This window comes from Echinops telfairi, unplaced genomic scaffold (assembly GCF_000313985.2).
Source record: "Echinops telfairi isolate 266 unplaced genomic scaffold, ASM31398v2 ScPeMD7_7427;HRSCAF=8465, whole genome shotgun sequence".
Taxonomy (NCBI): Eukaryota; Metazoa; Chordata; class Mammalia; order Afrosoricida; family Tenrecidae; genus Echinops; species Echinops telfairi.
Genome location: NW_022111327.1, coordinates 14740683 through 14759563, shown reverse-complemented (window position 1 = coordinate 14759563; position 18881 = coordinate 14740683). Strand labels below are relative to the sequence as shown.

General features: G+C 44.0%; 1 protein-coding gene across 1 annotated transcript in view; it reads left to right on the top strand.

The window, feature by feature from the left end:
• Window positions 1-18881, top strand: part of IL13RA1 (interleukin 13 receptor subunit alpha 1) — a 77072-nt gene that overhangs the window by 1210 nt on the left and 56981 nt on the right. The window contains exon 2 of the mRNA XM_045298559.1: window positions 10231-10370. Coding sequence (XP_045154494.1) covers window positions 10231-10370 — 140 coding nt within the window. The remainder of the gene's footprint in view (window positions 1-10230; window positions 10371-18881) is intronic.

Genomic DNA, 18881 nt, shown 5'->3' with positions numbered 1-18881 from the left:
AGAGAGAGAGAGAGAGAGAGAGAGAGAGAGAAAATGAATGAGGATACAGCAGAGAGAGAGAGAGAGAAAGAAAGAAAATGAATGAGGATACAGCAGTGTACAAAACAGATCAATCTCTGCCCTGGAAGAATTTATATACTATTTTCAGAGTCAGCAGGAGAAGGATGAGGCTCATGACTCCATGGTAGTGAGTGTGGTGTCCTTCGAGAAAGGAGGGAGAGTAAAGGATCAGGTGTGCAAGGGGGCTGCTTAGTAACACCAGGAATTTAAAGCAGATTAGAGGTTTGCCGTTTCAAATAGCATAGGGTGGGAAGACCTCTCAGAAAAGGTGAGATCAGAGGGAGGGTTGGGGTTTGATAACCAAATTCCCTACATTGAGTCAATTCTGACTCATAGTGGCCTGTAAGACAGAATACAACTGGCCCTGTGGGTTTCTCAGGCTGTACATTTTTATGAGAGCAGACTGCCTCATCTTTTCCTTGCAGGGCCACTAGTGGGTTTGAAGTGCTGACCTGGTTAGCCCAATTAGGAACCCATGATGCCCCCAGAGCTAGGCAATCATACCCCAGGTGTTTGCCTTGTTTTGTTCTGAGCCAGGGTCCAGAGGATTCATTTAGACGTTTAGAAAATACAGTATCCTGTTCTGCGAGGTGCTTCTGGTTGGTTCCCTTGAGAAGCTCTAATCCCCATAACCACATGGGGAAACGGCTGCTGGCAGTTGCTGACCGTCCATTGTGGATTACAGCTCATGGTGACTCTGTGTGTGCCGAGTTGAACTGCTTCATATGGAGCAGGCCTGTGACTTTTCTGAAACCTCACCAGGTGTATCTTCTAAGGCGCTTGTAGGTAGGTTCGAACCATCAGCCTTTCCTCCAAGCCCTTAACTGTTTGCCACACCCAGGGATTTGCTGTTGTTAAGTGCTGTCCAGTCAATGCTGACTTCTGCTGGTATAGTGGTTACGAATTAAACTGCTAACCCCAAAGGCAACGGTTTGAAGCTACCAGCTTCTCCTTGAGAAAAAAAGAGGAGCCTCTGCCATGAGTGATACCATGAGGGTAAAGAGCGATACCGTGAGGGTAGGGGAAAGTAGGGGAGAAGGGGGATATGCAACGATCAACGTATAACACCTCCCCCCAGGACAACCAATAGAAATGTGGGTGAAGGGAGACATAGGACGTGTAAGATATGAAAATAATCATAATTTAGAATTTATCCAGGGGTTCTCCAAGATGGAAGGGTGAGGGAGGGAGGGAAAAAAGAGGAGCTGATATAAAAAACATACAGGGCCAGTTCTATTCTGTCTTATCAGATCCCTCTGAGTCTGATTTGGCTCAGTGGCAGCGAGTTTGGTTTGGTGGGAGTGGCCCTATAGGACAGAGTAGAACTGCCTACTACTGTTTTCCAGGATCTTCACAGTGCCACTCCAGCAGCCTCCCTCCCATAAGCCTTCCTCCTCCTACACACACCTGAAACAACAGTTGGCCTTGTAGAAAACACTAGTAACTGCCAACTCCATCAGTTTTGTCTTAGCAGTTTGATGGTAGCTTGGTAACATAGAATCCAGAAATTGTCCCCACCCCTCACCCCACCTCCCCATCGGAAATTTTGTTAGACTTGTATGAGGAGACTTGAGTTAGAATGATTCAGGCATTTCCCGGCAGTAGGATTCTGGGCTAGTCATTTCCCCTCCCAGCGCCACACTTTTCTCATCTTGCCACGAGGTTGAATTCCAGGCTTCTTAAGGTCTCTTCCAACTGTAATCTTGTAGGAGTGTTGATAAACATAATTCGACTACCAGCTTAGTTTATTTAGTCAACTCTGCTCAATAGCCCAAGCTGTGGTATATTTTGATAGCAAATAGCATTTCTATAGTGTTTACTCTGGGCTGGGCAGTGTTCGAAGTGCTTTACTGGTACTATTTCATTTCATCTTCCAGGCAGCCTATGTAGTAGGAGGAACCTGAGTCACCGGGAGGCTAAGACCCTTGTCTACTAGAGTCGCAGAGCTGGTCAAGTGGTCGGATATGGCTCCCAACATAGAAGCCATGCCCCTACCTGCTATATTCATTGCCTGGGGGAGGGAGGGCGATCTCCCAGGATAGGACTGAGTGGGATCCTGGAAAGTATGTTTAGGTAGGATATTTTTAAAGAAGCGAATGTTCATCAATTGCAGAGTTGCTTCATAAGTACTGCCCTGTGTAGTCCAAACATTAAGTACAAGTAAGTAAAAAATATTGCTACTGGGCTCTAGTTTTTACATGCAGGACTTTATTCCAAAGCACCTTTGACCATGTCTCTGTGCTTAGTGGTCGGCTGCAGATGAGTTCTCTCAATAATTGCCTTGCTCTCGTTAGCACAGGAGCTCTGGTGGCATAGTTGTTACGCATTAGGCTATGATCTGCAAGGCCAGCAGTCTGAAACCACCAGTCTGCTGCTCTTCGGGAGAAAGACAGACTGCAGGGGCCAGTTCAACCTTGTCCTTTAGAGTCGCTATACGTCGGCATCGACTTGATGGCAGTGAGTGAGTGAGTCTCCTTAGGGTGCTCCCCCCCCCCAAAAAAAAATCCAATCCAAACAGTGGCTTCTGAGGGGATCATCTTCTGGGTCAATTCAATTCAATGCCAAGAGGTCAGCTCAGAAGGTTATGGTGACTGGGGGAACCCCCAAGAGGTCATCTTGATAGATGGATTTTCTCAGAAGACACAACACAGGGCAATCACAGGGGCTTATAAAGACATTTTAAGATAATAGAATGCAACACTGATGAGAAAGAGAAAGGCCAGGACTTCCTTCCCACCTCCCACCCACCCCCACCCCCGCCTAATGACAATGCACCTGCTGTGTCTTGAAGGGTGACAAGAGCTGTCCTACAAGGATTTCATTGGGCAGTCTTACCTAAGTCACTGTATAGGCCTGATCTTTACCCTTCAGACTTAATTTTGTTCCCTACACTCAGACATTGAGGGAACGTGATTTGTGTCCCCGGAGGATGCCCAAACTGCCGGCCTGACGTGGTGCCCCTTGAAGAGCCCACAATTCTTCAGGGGAGGGTTGGCGAGATGAAAACATCACCTTCAGAGGTTGAGAAACCCTAGTTTCACATTTTGATAGCTTTGTTGAATATAGGTGTCTGAATTTGTGGCCATACTTTTTGACTCACCCTCATACTGGAGTTGTTCAGAGGAGAGGAAGCCGTGAGAGCTGGGAGCCTCATGGAAGAGCTACAGTTGGAACAGAACCTTCCGGGTGGGTGGACTTTACATACATTGGAAGTCATTCTCAGTGAGGGGAATAGTCAGAGCCGAGCCCCTCAACCAGTGGGAGAGCTCCCCTTCATGGTCAGAAAAGAGCCCAGCTTGGCAGGAAGGGGATGTGTTTGCCAAATCGATCCAGGCAAGTGGATTTCATCGGCCTTTGAAGACCCTGACTAGGGTACAAGGTGGGGAGTGAGGGAAAGGATGGGCCTGGGGAAGTGAGCTGGGAGACTTCGTTGAGTGGGGCTAGGGAGGTGGTCACTGCGGTGTGAAACTCCTGAGAAATCTTGAGCTGAAGGTCCAGTGCAGTCTCCTGTGGCTTCCTCGAGTCTGACTGCCTCCCACTGGTATGGTTGGCTATGAAGCTAGATGTTGTAAGGGCTAACACAGCGGATAGGAATTGATGGCTGAGGGAAAGGGCTGGATGACTCATACATGACTCTTGTGATTTCCTTTAACTTTTCCCAGAATGTGCATGTGTCTGCCAATTCCTGTGCTGGACAGGAGAGATCAGAAGCTCTACATGAAGTAACCTGCCTTATTATTTGAAAGGATATCAATTGTCTTAAGTTCTACATGAGCAGGATGTCCTGCCACAGGAAACTAAAGCTTCACCTGGGGTTTGAAGTTGAGTCGGGAGCGGGGTGGGGGGGTGTCCTTGGGTTCTCGGTTCTTTCCACTCCTCTTTCTGGAATCATTGATCAAGCCGTAAGAAAAAGTTGAAATCACGTTCCCAAGGAAAGCTTTGGTGAGGCAGAGGGGATACTTGTTTCACCTGAAAGGCCATGGGCACATACATAACCAATTCCGCACGAAACGGAAGCAACGATTTAGAACATGTTTATTAATAAAGCCAGCAAATCACTAACGTAAACCAACAGCACATACTCTGTGCTGGGCACTGTTCTGAACACTTGCATTAGCTCATTTAATCACCCTCGCTGCCAAGTCACTATATGAAGTACGTACCTACTGCTCTGCTCATATTATAGATGAAGGCATGGAGGCATAGAAAGGTGGAGTAACTTGCCAACCAGTCATAGCAGAGCCCACAGGCATTTAGGCTCTCTGGCTCCAGAGTCGTGTTTTTTTTTTTTAATCACTGCTTACGCCCATTGCCTTCAAGTTCATTCTGACTCAGAGCGACCCTAAAGGATAGGGTAGAACATTCCCTGTGGGTTTCTGAGACTGTAATGCTTTATGGAAATAGGAAACCTCATCTTTCTCCCTCACAGTAGCTAGTGGCATCGAACTGCTGACCTTGCGGTGAGCAGTCTAATATATAACCTACTAGGCTAGCAGGGTTCCTATCACTACAGTATACCAAAATTATATGACTTACATATGAGGGGGCATTATAGACCTTTACAAGAAGTGCTCACTCACTGCCATTGATTCAGTGCTGACTCATAGCGACCCCCTCTGGGGGATTCCAAGACTATAACTATTTACAGTAGTAGAAAGCCCAGTCTTTCTCTCATGGAGCCGCTCGTGGTTTCAAACTGCCTACCACGTGGTTAACAGGCCAATGTGTAACCATTACATCACCAGGGCTCCTCACACCTGATTTATTATGTGCAAGGGGGCTTAGAATTTTTTGTGGAAAGATTCCATTGCCCCTCTCCCCCTTATCTTTTAATTCCATGTGTCCATGAACTTTTGAAGTCCCCTCATTTATATCTTATTTATCCAGCCAGGCTTTTGCCCCATACCACCCCAGAAGAAGTTTTTCTCCCCTCCACTTCAGCTTAACCTATGTTTTAACTATACAAAGGCATTCAACTCTGTATGTGTGCATGTGCATATGCATGTGTAATTGTTAGGTCCCATTGAGTTGGTCCCGGCTCTTAGTGACCCTCTGCACAACAGAACAGAACACTGCTCAGTCCTGTGCCAGCCTCACGATTGTTCCTATGCCTGAGCCCATTGTTGGAGGCACTGTGCCAGTCCATCGCATTGCACATCATAATAAACTATAGATACCATTGCAACGAATGGGAATTCCAGAACACTTCATCATGCTCATGAGGAACCTGTACACGGACCAACAGGTAGTCTTTGGAACCGAACAAGGGAATACTGAGTGTTTTAAAAGCAGGAAAGGTATGCATCAGGGTTGTATCATTTCAGCATACTAAATTTATATGCTGAGCAAATAATTGGAGAAGGTGAACTAGATGCAGAGGAACTGCACATCAGGATTGGAGGAAGCCTCATTAATCACCTGCGATGATGGGCAGATGACACGAGGAGGACTTGATGCACTTGCTAATGAAGATCAAAGGCCGCTACCTTAAGTATGAATTGAAACTCATTCATTGAAAACAAATTTTGAACAAAACAAATATTGAAAACAAATATCCACACAACTGGACCGCTAGACACCATCATGATATGTGGAGAAAAGATTGAAGTTGTCAAGGATTTCATCTTACTTGAATCCACCATCAACACTCCTGAAAGCAGAAGAAATCATGGAACCCAGAAATCAAATGACATGTTGCATTGGACAAATCTGCTGCACAAGAGCTCTTTAACGTGCTGAAGAACGGGGAATGTTACTTTCAAGGCGAAGCTGCACTTTTCATTTGTCCCAGTGCCGGTAAAAAATTAACAAGGAAGACTACAGAAAAAAATTGGTGTATTTGAACTGTGGTGTTGGCAAACAACATTGAAAGTCCCATGGGCTGCCAGAAGAAGAAACCAACCTGTCTTGGACCACGTACACCCAGAATGCTTCTTTTTTTTTTTTTTTCACCCAGAATGCTTCTTAAGAGGCAAGGACGGTGAGACTTCTCTCACATACTTTGGACATGTTTTCAGGAGAGAGCTGTCTGGTAAAGGAAAGATTCGGTGGAAAAGAGGCAGCTAGCTCCTCAATGAGAAAGTTTGACACCGTGGCTGCGCTCAAACAGAACAGTTGTGAGGGCGGGCAGCATGCAAGACCGGGCCATGTTTCCTTCCGTCGAACATTGGGTTACTATGAGTCAGAACTGATGTGATGGCACACACACACACACACAAAATTCACATGTATTCGTGTATATGCACACTTACACAGAGAGATTTGGGAATTGTATTTGAAATTTCTGAGTGTGTGTGTTTATTTTTAAGTATAAAATGGAGAAATTTGTCAAGAAAAATGGAAGGAACCATTAGGTCAACAACAAGAGAGCAAATACCTTCCCCCATCCCCCAAAAGAAACCATTGCCATTGAGTTGGTTCTGATTCTTCGTGACCCGGTATAGAGTTTCTGAGCCTCAGTCTCTATGGGAGCAGAGAGCTTTATCTTTCTCCTCTGGAGCAGCTGGTGGAGTTGGATCTCCAGCCTTTGGGCCAAGCAGCCCAGGGCCCAACCCCAAGTGCTATCAGGGCTCCTTTAGTTAAGTTACCTGACGTGGTCTAAAGTATAAACCAGTTGGAAGATCTAACGGAAGGATACTTCAAAACAGATGGAAACAATTAGACCAGCATGAGAGATTGGAAATAGAGCAAATACATGTTCTAGGACAAAGCGATGATTGTTTTGTGCCGTCGGGTGGATTCCAACCCAGCAACCCCGGATGGCAGAGCAGAACTGCCCCATGGGGTTTCAAAGGCTGTCGTTTTGTTGGGTGCTCACCACCAGAGCTTTTCCCTCGTTGAGCTGCTGGCCAGATCAAGCGGACCTTTGCTTAGCAGCTGTGTGCTTAACAGTTAACCACCAGGACCTTGGCTCTAGCTGGGTTTTAATGCAGCCTGATCGGAAACTCCCGCTTCCACAAGGCTTTCCTCTGCCCTGCGCTGCTGCAGCCCACATTGGGGACTGGGTCTAGCTTGGAAAAAGTTACTGGTAGCACTTGGAAGGAGTCCCTGCTGGCACAGTGGTTGAGCGTTTGGCTGTTAACTGAAAAGTCGGCAGATGGACTCTACCAGCCATTCCACAGGAGAAAGAGGTAGCGGTCTACTGTGTACAGGGTACAACTTAGGAGCATGTCTTAGCTGTCGAGCACTGCTCTAACAGAATTATCACAAGTCGCTGGCTCATCACACACGGACATTTATTTTCGTACAGTTTAGGAGGCCACATTCAGGATGCTGGTACTAGGGGAAGTTTATCTTTCTCTCTGTCCCTCCCTCTTTCAGCTCAGGAGGAAGGTCCACAACTCTCAGAGTTTCTGCTCCTAGGTGATCTTATTAACACAACAATGGCATCCCCTTCCTAAATGGGATTAAAATCACAGGCATGCAGGTTAGGATTTACAACACATTTGGGGGACACAATTCATAACAGGGCAGTTTTACTGTCACGTGGAGTCCCCGTGAGTTGGAATGGTCTGGATGGTACACAACAGCAGTATAGGCAAGTGGACCAAGTAGCTGCCATGTATAAACTCACTGCCATGGAGTCAATGCTGACTCCTGGCGACCCTATAGGACAGAGTAGAACTGTCCCTGGGGGGTTCCGAGACAGTAAAGCTTTACAGGAGTGGATAGCTTAGTCTTTCTCCTCTGCTATGTATAAAATTGATAGTGAGGGAAACAGAAACTAGCATTACTTAGTGTCTGTGGGGCTGATATTTTGAGACACATAGAACTCTTGTTTAAATAATACTGTTACAGGTAACTAAAATGAGGATGAGTAGTATAGGATTATATAGGAGATCTTAATAACTTCCAAAGTGTTCACTAGGACAGAAAATCGGACTAACAGTTGATACATTAATATAGTAACTATAGTTCTTAAGTAATAAGGATTCCATTTTTGCCATTTTAGATCGTCTTTGGGGGATGATTTTAAAAATTATTTCAGTAAACTTCACTTGATAGTAATTTTAGTTGTAAAGGTAGGACATACAGTTTCTGTATACTACTCACCCAGTTTCTGGGGGATGATTTTTCCCATTAAAAAAACCCTTTTTATTGTGCATTACATGAAGGTTTACGGAGCATGTCATAGTTTTACATGCAACAATTTCTATACATTCTGATTCAACTCTCAATATACCATCACTTATCCCACTTCTTCCCTGTTTCCTGTTTTTATTCGCCCTCCTTTCCTAACCCTCTGTCCTTGGGTAAATGCTGCCCTTTGGATGTTTTTTCTTTGCTTCCCCTCCATCAGGATAATTGGAATATAATTCACACATCATACAAAAGTTCGATTATATCAAGAAGAGATGTACAGATTTAGGGCATTGTCTTCATTCTTGTACTTATCGGTATTATGTCCTTATTCTAACACTGGGGGATGAGTTCAGTTACACATCTGAAGTTTGACTGGGTGGGGGCGGGCGATGTCTCACCGGTCTCTATCCAACCACTCAGCCCAATCTCTTTTTATGACTTTGAATTCTGTCTCACATTTGTCTCCTACATGGTCCAGGACCTTCTAAAATGATCCCTTTTAGAGCAGGCACCAAAGAGTTCTCCGGGTGTGAGGGTCATGGAGGCTGAAGTTCCAGTGGTCCATTAGTTCTCTGGACTAATAGCTTCCATGCGTTTTTAACATTTCTTTATTTTCTTCACTCTTCTTTCCTGTGCTTGGGGAGAGACCAGTAGTTGCCTTGTAGATGGCTGCTCATGAGCTTTTAAGACCCTAGTCGTTTCTCACTTAAGCAGGATGTAGAACATCATCTTTTTGAACTAGGTTATGCCAGTTGACCTTGGTGCCCTCTGAGACTATGCTCCTGACCTCCCAGGCCCAGCAACTCATTCCTTCAAGATGTTGATGTCTAAGGAGTTTTCCTTACTTTGTCCCCTGTGTGCTCCACCACATTCATGGGTATGTTTGCAGGAAAAATAAATGCACATCTATAAATATCCTCTTCCAAACATGTATGTGTGTATTCATGGCTGTACTCCTATCTCCTTCCCATTCAGCCTGCATGTCTGTCCCTTGCAGCATCTACTCATAGCTCTCCACTTTTGTAGGATTGTGCACATAACAGTATTTGCCCCTAATTTTTGCAAACCTCTCTGGAGAATGATTTGATAGTCCTGATCTTGGGAGAAGATGTTCTCAGGAAATGAAAGGCTGTGTCTCATTCTTCTCCCTCTCCCTATTTATTTCCCTGTATTTGGCAGGCACATGAAAACTCCTTCCCATGATTTAGAACTGGGGATCCAAGCACCAGGGTATCAAATGTTCGGTGGAGGTGGCGCTGAACTTCTTCAATTAAGTGTCATTTTTAAAGCCCAGTTTCTCCTCTTTCACTTCCCTCTTCAGATTAGTCAAAGCTACAATTCCAGCTGCCTAGTATCAGTCCTCAGGGGACCAACAAAGACTTATAAATCGTTTTCTTGATACTTCTTTGGAAAAGCTATAAAAATACTAAGTTTCATTAGCAAATATGATTAAAGATACGTTTCTTACACTGATAAAATGGCAGATATGGAAGTATTTACATTGAGCAAGATAAGCTAATATGTAGGCTCTCTTGTATGCGCTTGCCTTGGGGCACAAACAGTTAAGCTAATCCTAAGGGGTAGTTCTATCCTGTTACAAGGGGTCACTATGGGTTGGATTTGACTTGCTGGTACCCCACAACAACTTGAACTTGTCTCCTCTAGATTTTTCATAAAAGTAGTATCATGCAGTCTTTTTCCTTTAATGTTCTTTTGCTTGTGTTCACATAATATGATTATTTAACAGTATGACTTGGGAGTCACCATTTTCTGAGTTTGAATCCCAGCTCTGCCATTTACTAACCATCGGATTTGTGGCAAGTGATGTAACCTCCCTGTGCCTCGTTGCCTCATGTAAGGTGGGGCTAATCACAACCCCCACTTCATAGGCTTGTAAGGCTTAAATGGATTCATATATATCTATATATGGCTAGATAGCTAGATAGGTTAATTAGAATGGCGCCTGGTTCAAGAAATGTTGGCTATTGTTTTTCTTGGCATCCAGGAGTTGAGGGACTAAGTTACATGAGCCAATAAAAACACTGGCTGATGTTGATAATATTTATTTCTTATGCTTCATTTAAACAGAAATTCTGCCTCCTGTGACCAATTTGAGTGTTTCTGTTGAAAACCTCTGTACCATAATATGGACCTGGAATTCTCCCGAAGGAGTGAGGCCGAATTGTAGTCTATGGTATTATAGTTATTTTGGCAACCACCAGGATAAGGTAAGTGTTCTGGAACATAAAGCATTGATGAGGTAAAGTGATCACTATGAATTAGAGGCAAGCCCAAGGCACAGTTTAATTTGGACTTCAGAGTGGGGATTTCAATTTGTTGTGTGCTCACTTTTTAACGTGGGATATTACCGAATCAGTTGTTGACAAGATTAAACATGTAAAAATATTTGTTCATTTTGGGTGATTAAATAGAATCAACATTTCTCTGATATATCAGGTATCTTTATTAAGCATTCAGTAAACAGCTATATGTTATCAGACTAAGTTAAAAACTATCGCTACAACATCATAGAAGTCTTTATTTTAAAGCATGTCAGATTCATCACATTCCCTCCAGGTAGGCCTACCTGTTTCTGAAGGCAGAGTTTCCATCTCTCTACCCTTTCCCCAAAGAATTCTGCACTCTTTACGCCACGTCAGAATGGCAGTGCTGGTCCTTGAAGGCTTCAAATTGCATTCCTTTTAAGTGTTTAGAGTTTGGGGAGCAAAAAAGAAGTCTGAAGGGGCAAGATCAGGGCCACAGGATAGATGGGATAAGGGTCCCCAAGGAAATTCACAGGACAACCATTGCCACCCTTGACGAATGAGCAGGGTAATAGTGATGGGGGAAATCCCTCAGCACAACTTTCCTGACATTTTTCCTCATAGCTGTGGTTTTCCATTTTCTTCAAACTTGTTTCCAAAAAGTCCCTGTGATGGTTCTTTGTCCTTTGAGCAAATTTATTAAGATTACTCCTGTGGAATCCCAAACAACAGGCCAAACAAGAGTGGCTTGATTTTTTTTCTCCAATTTTAGCCGTTTTATTGACATAATAATTCAAACTGCATACAATTCAGTGGTTTCAATATAAGAGTTGTGGAATCATCACCACAATCAATTTTGCAACATTTTCTTCATTCTTGTACCCTTTAGCTCCCCCAACGCCCTCTTGCCATAATCCTAAGAGAGCTTTTAAGACCTAAGACTCATTTTCTTTTGGTAGCCAGGCACCATCTGCTTTCTTCCCCACATTTTGCCATAGCACCCATATCATCAGTGATTCTTTCATGAGAGTAGGAGCCCTGGTGACATAGTGATTATTCGTAAGGTTGCAATCCAGCCACTCTGTGGGAAAAAGATGGGGCTTTCTATTCCTCTAATGTAAACAATCTCAGAAACTCACAGAAACTCAACCTATTCTATAGGGTTGCAAGGAATCGGCATTGACTTATGGCAGTGGGTCTTGAGTTTTCATGAGAGCAAGTGTCACACAGGGCTGACTTCTGCAGAGCAGTTGATGGCTTTAAACTTTCAACCTCTTGCCATTTAACCACTTGGAAGCATTTAGCCACTGCCACAAGGGCTCCGACCACTTACTAACTGTGGAATGAACATGTGTTCACGCTTGTAGCTGTGCCATTTGAATTACTCTGAGACTGTTCTCATTTATCTTGCTAATCACGTGTGCAAATAGATGTGCACGAAGGTTACCCCCTGGGCTGCTAACTGCAAGGTCAGCATTTTGAAACCACTAGCTACTCCATGGGAGAAAGATGAGGGTTTCTTTTACCATAAAGATTTGCAGGCTCAAAATCTACAGGGGCAGTTCTACTCTGTCCTCCAGGGTCACTAGGAGTTAGAATCAACTCAGTGGCAGTGGGTTTGGTTTTGGTGGATGAGATGCAAAAGTAAATAGCCATATGGAAGGTCAACAAAATAAGATGTCGGTTGCACGTGGAGTTAAAAAGTTGATCTAATGCCTGAGGAAAAATGAAGGGAACTTTTAAACTTTTCTAGTCAGGCAATCCATTGAACAAGATCGGATAATTCCAGGTTCTTATTCATTGAAAATTGATCTTGATCCTTATTGGTTTATAGCCCCTGAAGGAACCCAGGTGGTGTAGTGGGTTATACATGGAGCTGCTAGCCACAAGGTCAGCAGTTTGACTCCACCAGCCATTCGAAGAGAGAAAGATGAGGCTTTCTGCTCCGGTGAAGATTGACAGCTTCAGAAACTCAAAAGGGGCAGTTGCACTTTCTCCTCCGGGGTAGACCATTTATCATTTATCAGATCATTTGCCCAAAGTTGTGTGGAGTAATAATGTGGGGGGTGGAGTATGCTTGGGGTTGAATTTTTATTTTAGTGGTGGTTCTCAGAATTAGGCTCAGGATCTTGTGGCCCCATCATGAGAACTTGCTTTTAGTGACAGTATTTTGGATTAATGAGCTCTGAAATCACTTCGGAGGCAAAGAGAGTTAGGAGAGTTAGAGTTCGGGCATATGATGTAACCTCTTAGTTTCCTCTTAGAACATAAAGCGTCACGCTAATCACATCGAAATAAAAGCGCATGAAGAAGGCTCTTCCTTTTGAGGGCAGGTTGCCAATGTACTTTCCATGCCCTTTTCCTGCTGAGGTGTTAATGTTTTCCTGTTAATTAATACTTTCCCATGAATTCATGTGCATGGGTTAATGGATAAAGAATTAAAACATCTCAGAAGTACAAGAAGGTCTTCAAAAAGTTTGTGGCTAAAGTGAAGTGAAAAGATACTGGCATTTTTCCACAGATTTTTTGAAAGCCCCTCATATGTGCATCTTACATGACGGCCTCTGAAAGCAGGAGCTTGCAGGACGTCCAGGAGGGAGACTGGCCAAGTTTTCCTTTTCACATGGTTGGTGGCAAGTGTTGATCGTTTAGCACTTCAAGGCAAGTGCTTCTGCATGTAAATACCATAAAACAAAGAACCAAACTCAAGTCATGATTCCAACTCATGAGGATCTCAGAGCTGCCCCACACAAGGTTTCCAAGGCTGTTCATCATTGTAAAAGTCAGACGGCCACATCTTTCTCCCAAAGCACGGCCGAAGGGTTTTAAATATATATCTAATGAAAACCATGAGGAGATGTGACCTTTTTGCTAATAGGCCCCTTTTATATTAGGATCCAAACAAAAGAATAACAAACAAATCATTGCTACCGAGTTAATTCTAAGTCTCAGTGACTCTATAGGATGTGTTGATATTCTAGCCCAGAAATGAGGCAACTTGATCAGTCTACTTATTGAAAGTAATGCCATCAAACAATTTTACAGAATCTGCTTAGAGCAGCGGTTCTCAACTTGTGGGTTGTAGCCCTTTTGGGGGTCGAACCACACTTTCACAGGGGGTGCCGGATTCATAACAGTAGCCAAATTACAGTTATGACATAGCAACGAAAATAATTTTGTGGTTGGAGGTCACCACAGCATGAGGAATGGTATTAAAGGGTCGCCCACAGCATTAGGAAGGTTGAGAACTGCTGGCCTAGAGTCAAAGCAGCAGTGGTTCACTGAGGCATAAAGATGACCTGGACCGTGTGATGTCCACATTCACTGAGGAAAATGGTCGCTCCACTGGAAAGTGAGGAAAAATAAAGTTTAAAAAAATCATTTTATTGGGGGCTCTTACAGCTCTTATAACAATCCATACTTCAATTGTATCAATCACATTTGTACATACGCTGCCATCATCATTTTCTAAACATTTTATTTTTGCTTGAGCCCTTGGTATTAGCTCTCTTTTCCCCCTCTTTCCCCACCCTCCAACCCTCATGAACCCTTGATAAATTTAAATTCTTTCTATATCTTAAACTGACCACTATCTCCCTTCACCTACTTTTATGTTGTCCGTCCCCCGAGGAGGGAGTTATATGTAGGTCCTTGTGATCAGTTCCCCCTTTCTACCGGACCTACCCTCCACCCTGCAGGTATCGCCACTCTCACCACAGGTCCTGAGGGCTTCATCTGTCCTGGATTCCCTGTGTTTCCAGTTCCTATCTGTACCACTGTACATACTCTGGTCTAGCCGGATTTGTAAGGTAGAATTAGGATCATGATAGTAGGGGGTGGGGGGCGGGGAGGAAGCATTATAGAACTAGAGGAAAGTTGTATGTTTCACCGTTGGTACATCGCACCCTGACTGGCTCGTCTCCTCCCTGACACCCTTCTGTAAGGGGATCTCCAGTTGCCTACAGATGGGCTTTGGGTCTCCACTCCGCACTCTCCCTCATTTACAATGATATGACTTTTTGTTCTTTGATGCCTGATACCTGATCCCTTCGACACTTCATGATCACATTTTTGTGTAGTCAGAGCAGGAACTCAAAGTTACCAAATCATAATTGGCTCAAAGACAATTGTGAGAGTAAGGTGGGCTATCCGGTAGCAGGCATGGGGCAGCGTTAGGAGGCTGTCACATAAGTGGGCTTACATGAATGGCTAAAGCTTTATTATAGCATGGTCATCAGACAGTCGGAGGACAGGTTTTGCTGGTAACTTGTTAGTAAAGTTGCTTTCTCATTTGTATCTGTTTCTGGAAGTTCCTTTAGAAAATTGTTCGATAATACTGTACACGAAGACCCTACAGGTGTAAACTATCACATCTTGCCCCTGCTTGACCATAGTGGAAATACCCTTTGGATATAAACTCTGAGATCCTGCACCTGCAAGACCTCAGAGAAAAGGGCTGTCTTCTTAAGATTGTATTTTTGAGGTCAGCATCAGGACTAAAGGAACTATTAGGAAAGCTGTTCTTTTCACACACACCAAGTGCCTGTGATTTTAAGCTCTCACACAGTAGATTTAGGACTCAGAATTGAGTTTGAAGTTTTGGTTCTTCTTCCTTTGAACCTACTGGCTTTTGGGCAAGTCAAAAAACACCTTGTCACAAAGACTTTTCTTCATTGTGCACAGAGGTGGGGTGGGGGTAATAATGGTACTTACTTCTTACAAATGGTATGTGCAATCAACCAGATGTTTTTGTAAAGTCCCCGGCCCAAAGTCAGTGCTCAGGAATTGTTAGCTTTCATTATTACTATCATCAGCTCAAATGGCCTGAATTCACCATTTTCTAGATGAAAAAGGTTCCCTTGTCAATATTTATGGTTTAACCTCATATCATTACTTACTCTTGTTTCCTACATATTTTTAAGAAGAAAGCAGATGGAGAGCATATGTAGGGCAATTGCTGCCTAAGACCTGCTCGTTTGTTCATTCCAGCCATTTGACAACGTTGATGCCAATCAATCTTACAATTCTGATCAACACTGATTCCTTGCGTTTGATCATAGGAGATTTTCTGTTTGGATCTTTGAAGTTTACAATCTTGAGAATGAGCAGCCGAGGTGATTTTTTTACCCCTCTCGTGTCCTCTAGGAGCCTTGAGGTGCTGTCAGTTAGGCATAGGGCTGCTAACCAACAGGTTGGCACTTCAAACCCACCAGCTGTTTCGAGGGAGAAAAATGAGGCTGTCTGCCCTTGCAAAAAGATTTTCTCTAGCCTATAGGGCAGTGGTTCTCAACTTGTGGGTTGCGACCCCTTTGGGGGACTAATGACCCTTTCACAGGGGTCGTCCGATTCATAACAGTAGCAAAATGACAGTGATGAAGTAGCAACGAAAATAATGTTATGGTTGGGGGGTCACCACAGCATGAGGAACTGTATGAAAGGGCCGTGGCATGAGGAACTGTATGAAAGGGCCGTGGCATGAGGAAGGTTAGGAACCACTGCTCTAGGGTCTCTGAGCCAGAATCAACTCGATGGAAGCGGGGTTTGCTTTTGTTTTTCATGGCCTTTGGGCTACGATTCAAAAGGTCCTCAATTCAAAATCACTAGCCAATCCTCGGCAGAAAGACAGGGCTTTCACCTTCTGTAAACAGTTACAGACTCATAAACTACCCTGTCCTGTAGGGTCACTATGAGTCAGAATTGACTGGATGGCAGTGATTTTGTTGTTGTTTGGATACCTCATAACGTCATTCAGAAAACAAAAGCAAAAACCAGGTATATATATCCTTGAAACAATGGCATTTATGATAGTCTATATATGAAAGGAGCATCTGTGAACATCCAAACATAACATGTTGCTGAAAGAGATAAACTTTGGAAGTCATTTTCAGCCTTAAGATGGAAAAATCATCCAGATGAGAGGCCAGGATTCATAGATAAAAATATAGTCAAAAGCTTAGTATAATTGGCTACCCTCTACCACATTTTAGTACTATCTAATACTTCTCTGGGAAACAAAACAAATAGGTCTGGCACTAGATTGTAGATCTTTTTCATCACTGCAAGATAAATATGTCCCATTAGGTAAATCAAGACTGTTGCTGTGTCCAAGGAGCCCTGGCGGCACAGTGATTAGCCATTTAGGTCAGCAGCTCAACCCAGCAGCCGTTTCTTGAGAGTTCCTTTAAAGGGTATGGCCTTGGAAGCCCTGTGGGGTAGTTTGACTGTCTTATAGGGTCGCTATGAGAGCCGCTAGTTTAGTTTTTGGTTGCTGGTTGCTGTGTCCACCCAGCTAGAGAGGCACCATCTGAAGTGGAGGCTCCCTTTGCTACAGAGCAAGGAATCCTGGAATTCAGAAAGGTATGCTCCAGCCAAATGAACATTGGCCCTGACGGCGTGACGAGGAGGGATCAATTCAGGACTCTGGTCTTGGTTTTTGATAAATTTTCAAATGAGGTTAGAGTTCCAAGGGGTGGAGCATAATGTCCACATACATAGCAGCTACCAGTGAATGATTCACTGAAGTCAGTAGTCATGTGGCAGCCAACACAATACCTCATTAAGGTCTAGTGGGAGAAATTTATTTCCTTGTCTGATAGACATCGGCTTGACTTGGTGAGCTTTGGTAGCCTGAGTTCTTACTTGACACCTATCAAGTTAATGTTGTTGTTGTTGTTGTTTGGTGCCGTTGAATTGGTTCTGACTCACAGTGACCTGATATGCAATAGAACAAATCCACCTCCTGGTGCTGAGCCGTCCCCACAATTGTTCTTATGTTTGCGCCCATTGTAGCCACTGTGTCCATCCCTCTCCTGTGAGGGTACTTTCTGCTTATCCTTGTGCTCAGCTGGCGGCAGGTATGTGGAATGGGCAGACGAACCCCTTGGGGTAGTATATAGCAGTAATGATGACAAATTGTCCTCTTCGTGACCATCAGCACGTATGTAAGAGGAAATGCCCTCCAACTTGCGTCAGAAACTACTGCAAAACAGGAAGTGTACTCCTTAGAGCTCTGATTGAAAACAGCTTGTAAAAATGGCACAGGGGCACTCTCTGACCTCTTTTGACTTCACAAGAGGGAAAGAGAAATCTAACTCAATAGCAGCCGAAGGCCGATTTCTGAGGCAGCAGGTCAGACATGCCTCCACCCTTCCATCTCCTTTACCAATTCTGACATTAACTGTTTCTCTCAAGGCACTCTCTACTTAATGCTGAGTTTGGTAATTTTTTGCACTCGCCATACAGAACCACAGACCATACTCCTAATGATGGTATGTTTTAGGCTAGGTTCTGTAGAGAAAGAAAAACAGATTGGGGTTATTAGGGAAGCAACCAGTTAGAAGTTAGGATCAGAAACACTCAGAACGAAGTTCTTTGGTAGAGCAGGGGTCTTCAAACTTTTTAAACAGGGGGCCAGTTCACTGTTCCTCAGACCCGTTGGAGGGCTGGACTATAGTTTAAAAAGAAACTATGAACAAATTCCTATGCACAGCGCACATATCTTATTTTGAAGTAAAAAAACAAACGGTAAAAACACCTGGCAGGCCGGATAAATGTTCTCGGCGGGCCGCATGTGGCCCGCGGGCCCATAGTTTGAGGACGCCTGGTTTAGAGGGCCTTTTCTCAACTATACGCATAGGCATACCTCTCTCTGGCCCTTGGTTTCTGAGCCACATAGCCCTTTGGCCCCTGCCCTGCAAGCCTACAAATGTTACAGCGTCTTTTATGGCTACCACTAAGTACTGGGAGGACACTCCGCTTCACCTTTTGCCTCAGCTCTAAGATGCTCAGCTCTAGTTCTGTGTCAGCAAGCCTCCAGAAAAATACCCTAGAGGCACCCAACTCTACCAGGAATTCTTCCCTAAGCCACTTAGCTTTTTCCTCTCTCCTTTCTCTTCAGGGCAAGGAAGCTCCCGACTCTGTCTGGTGCTTTCGGTGCTGCTCCTTCTGTGACTGCCATTTCTCTGCCATCCCAGTTCTCTGTCTTCTGGTTTGCGGAGGTTCAGCACACAGAGATCTGGAAGTCCAAAGGTTGCACTTCACTCTTAGGTCTTTCTTGATGACAGGGAGACCCCCCCCCCTTTGACACGTCTGATATGTTTGTTGTTTTTTTTAAACCTAATGGCAAAACTGACCAGTCCTCATTGTAGAGTCCCAGATACCTTTTTATAGGAACCCACCTCCGGTAAGTGCCATGTAGCTTATTTCTCTTAACAAGCTGTCTAATTCTATTGGTGAGCAAAAAACATCTTGCATTTGCATAGTCCTACCCAGTCATGGAAGAGGAATACTGCACAGCTCCATTCTTAATTATTCCCAATCTGTCCTCTTTAGGAAATGTTAATTTTCTTTTTTTTTTTTTAATTAATCAATTTATTGGGGCTCATACAATTTATCACAATACATAGATCAATTGTGTAAAGCACATCTATACATTTGTTGCCCTCATCATTCCCAAAATTCTCTTGCCTCCTGGGT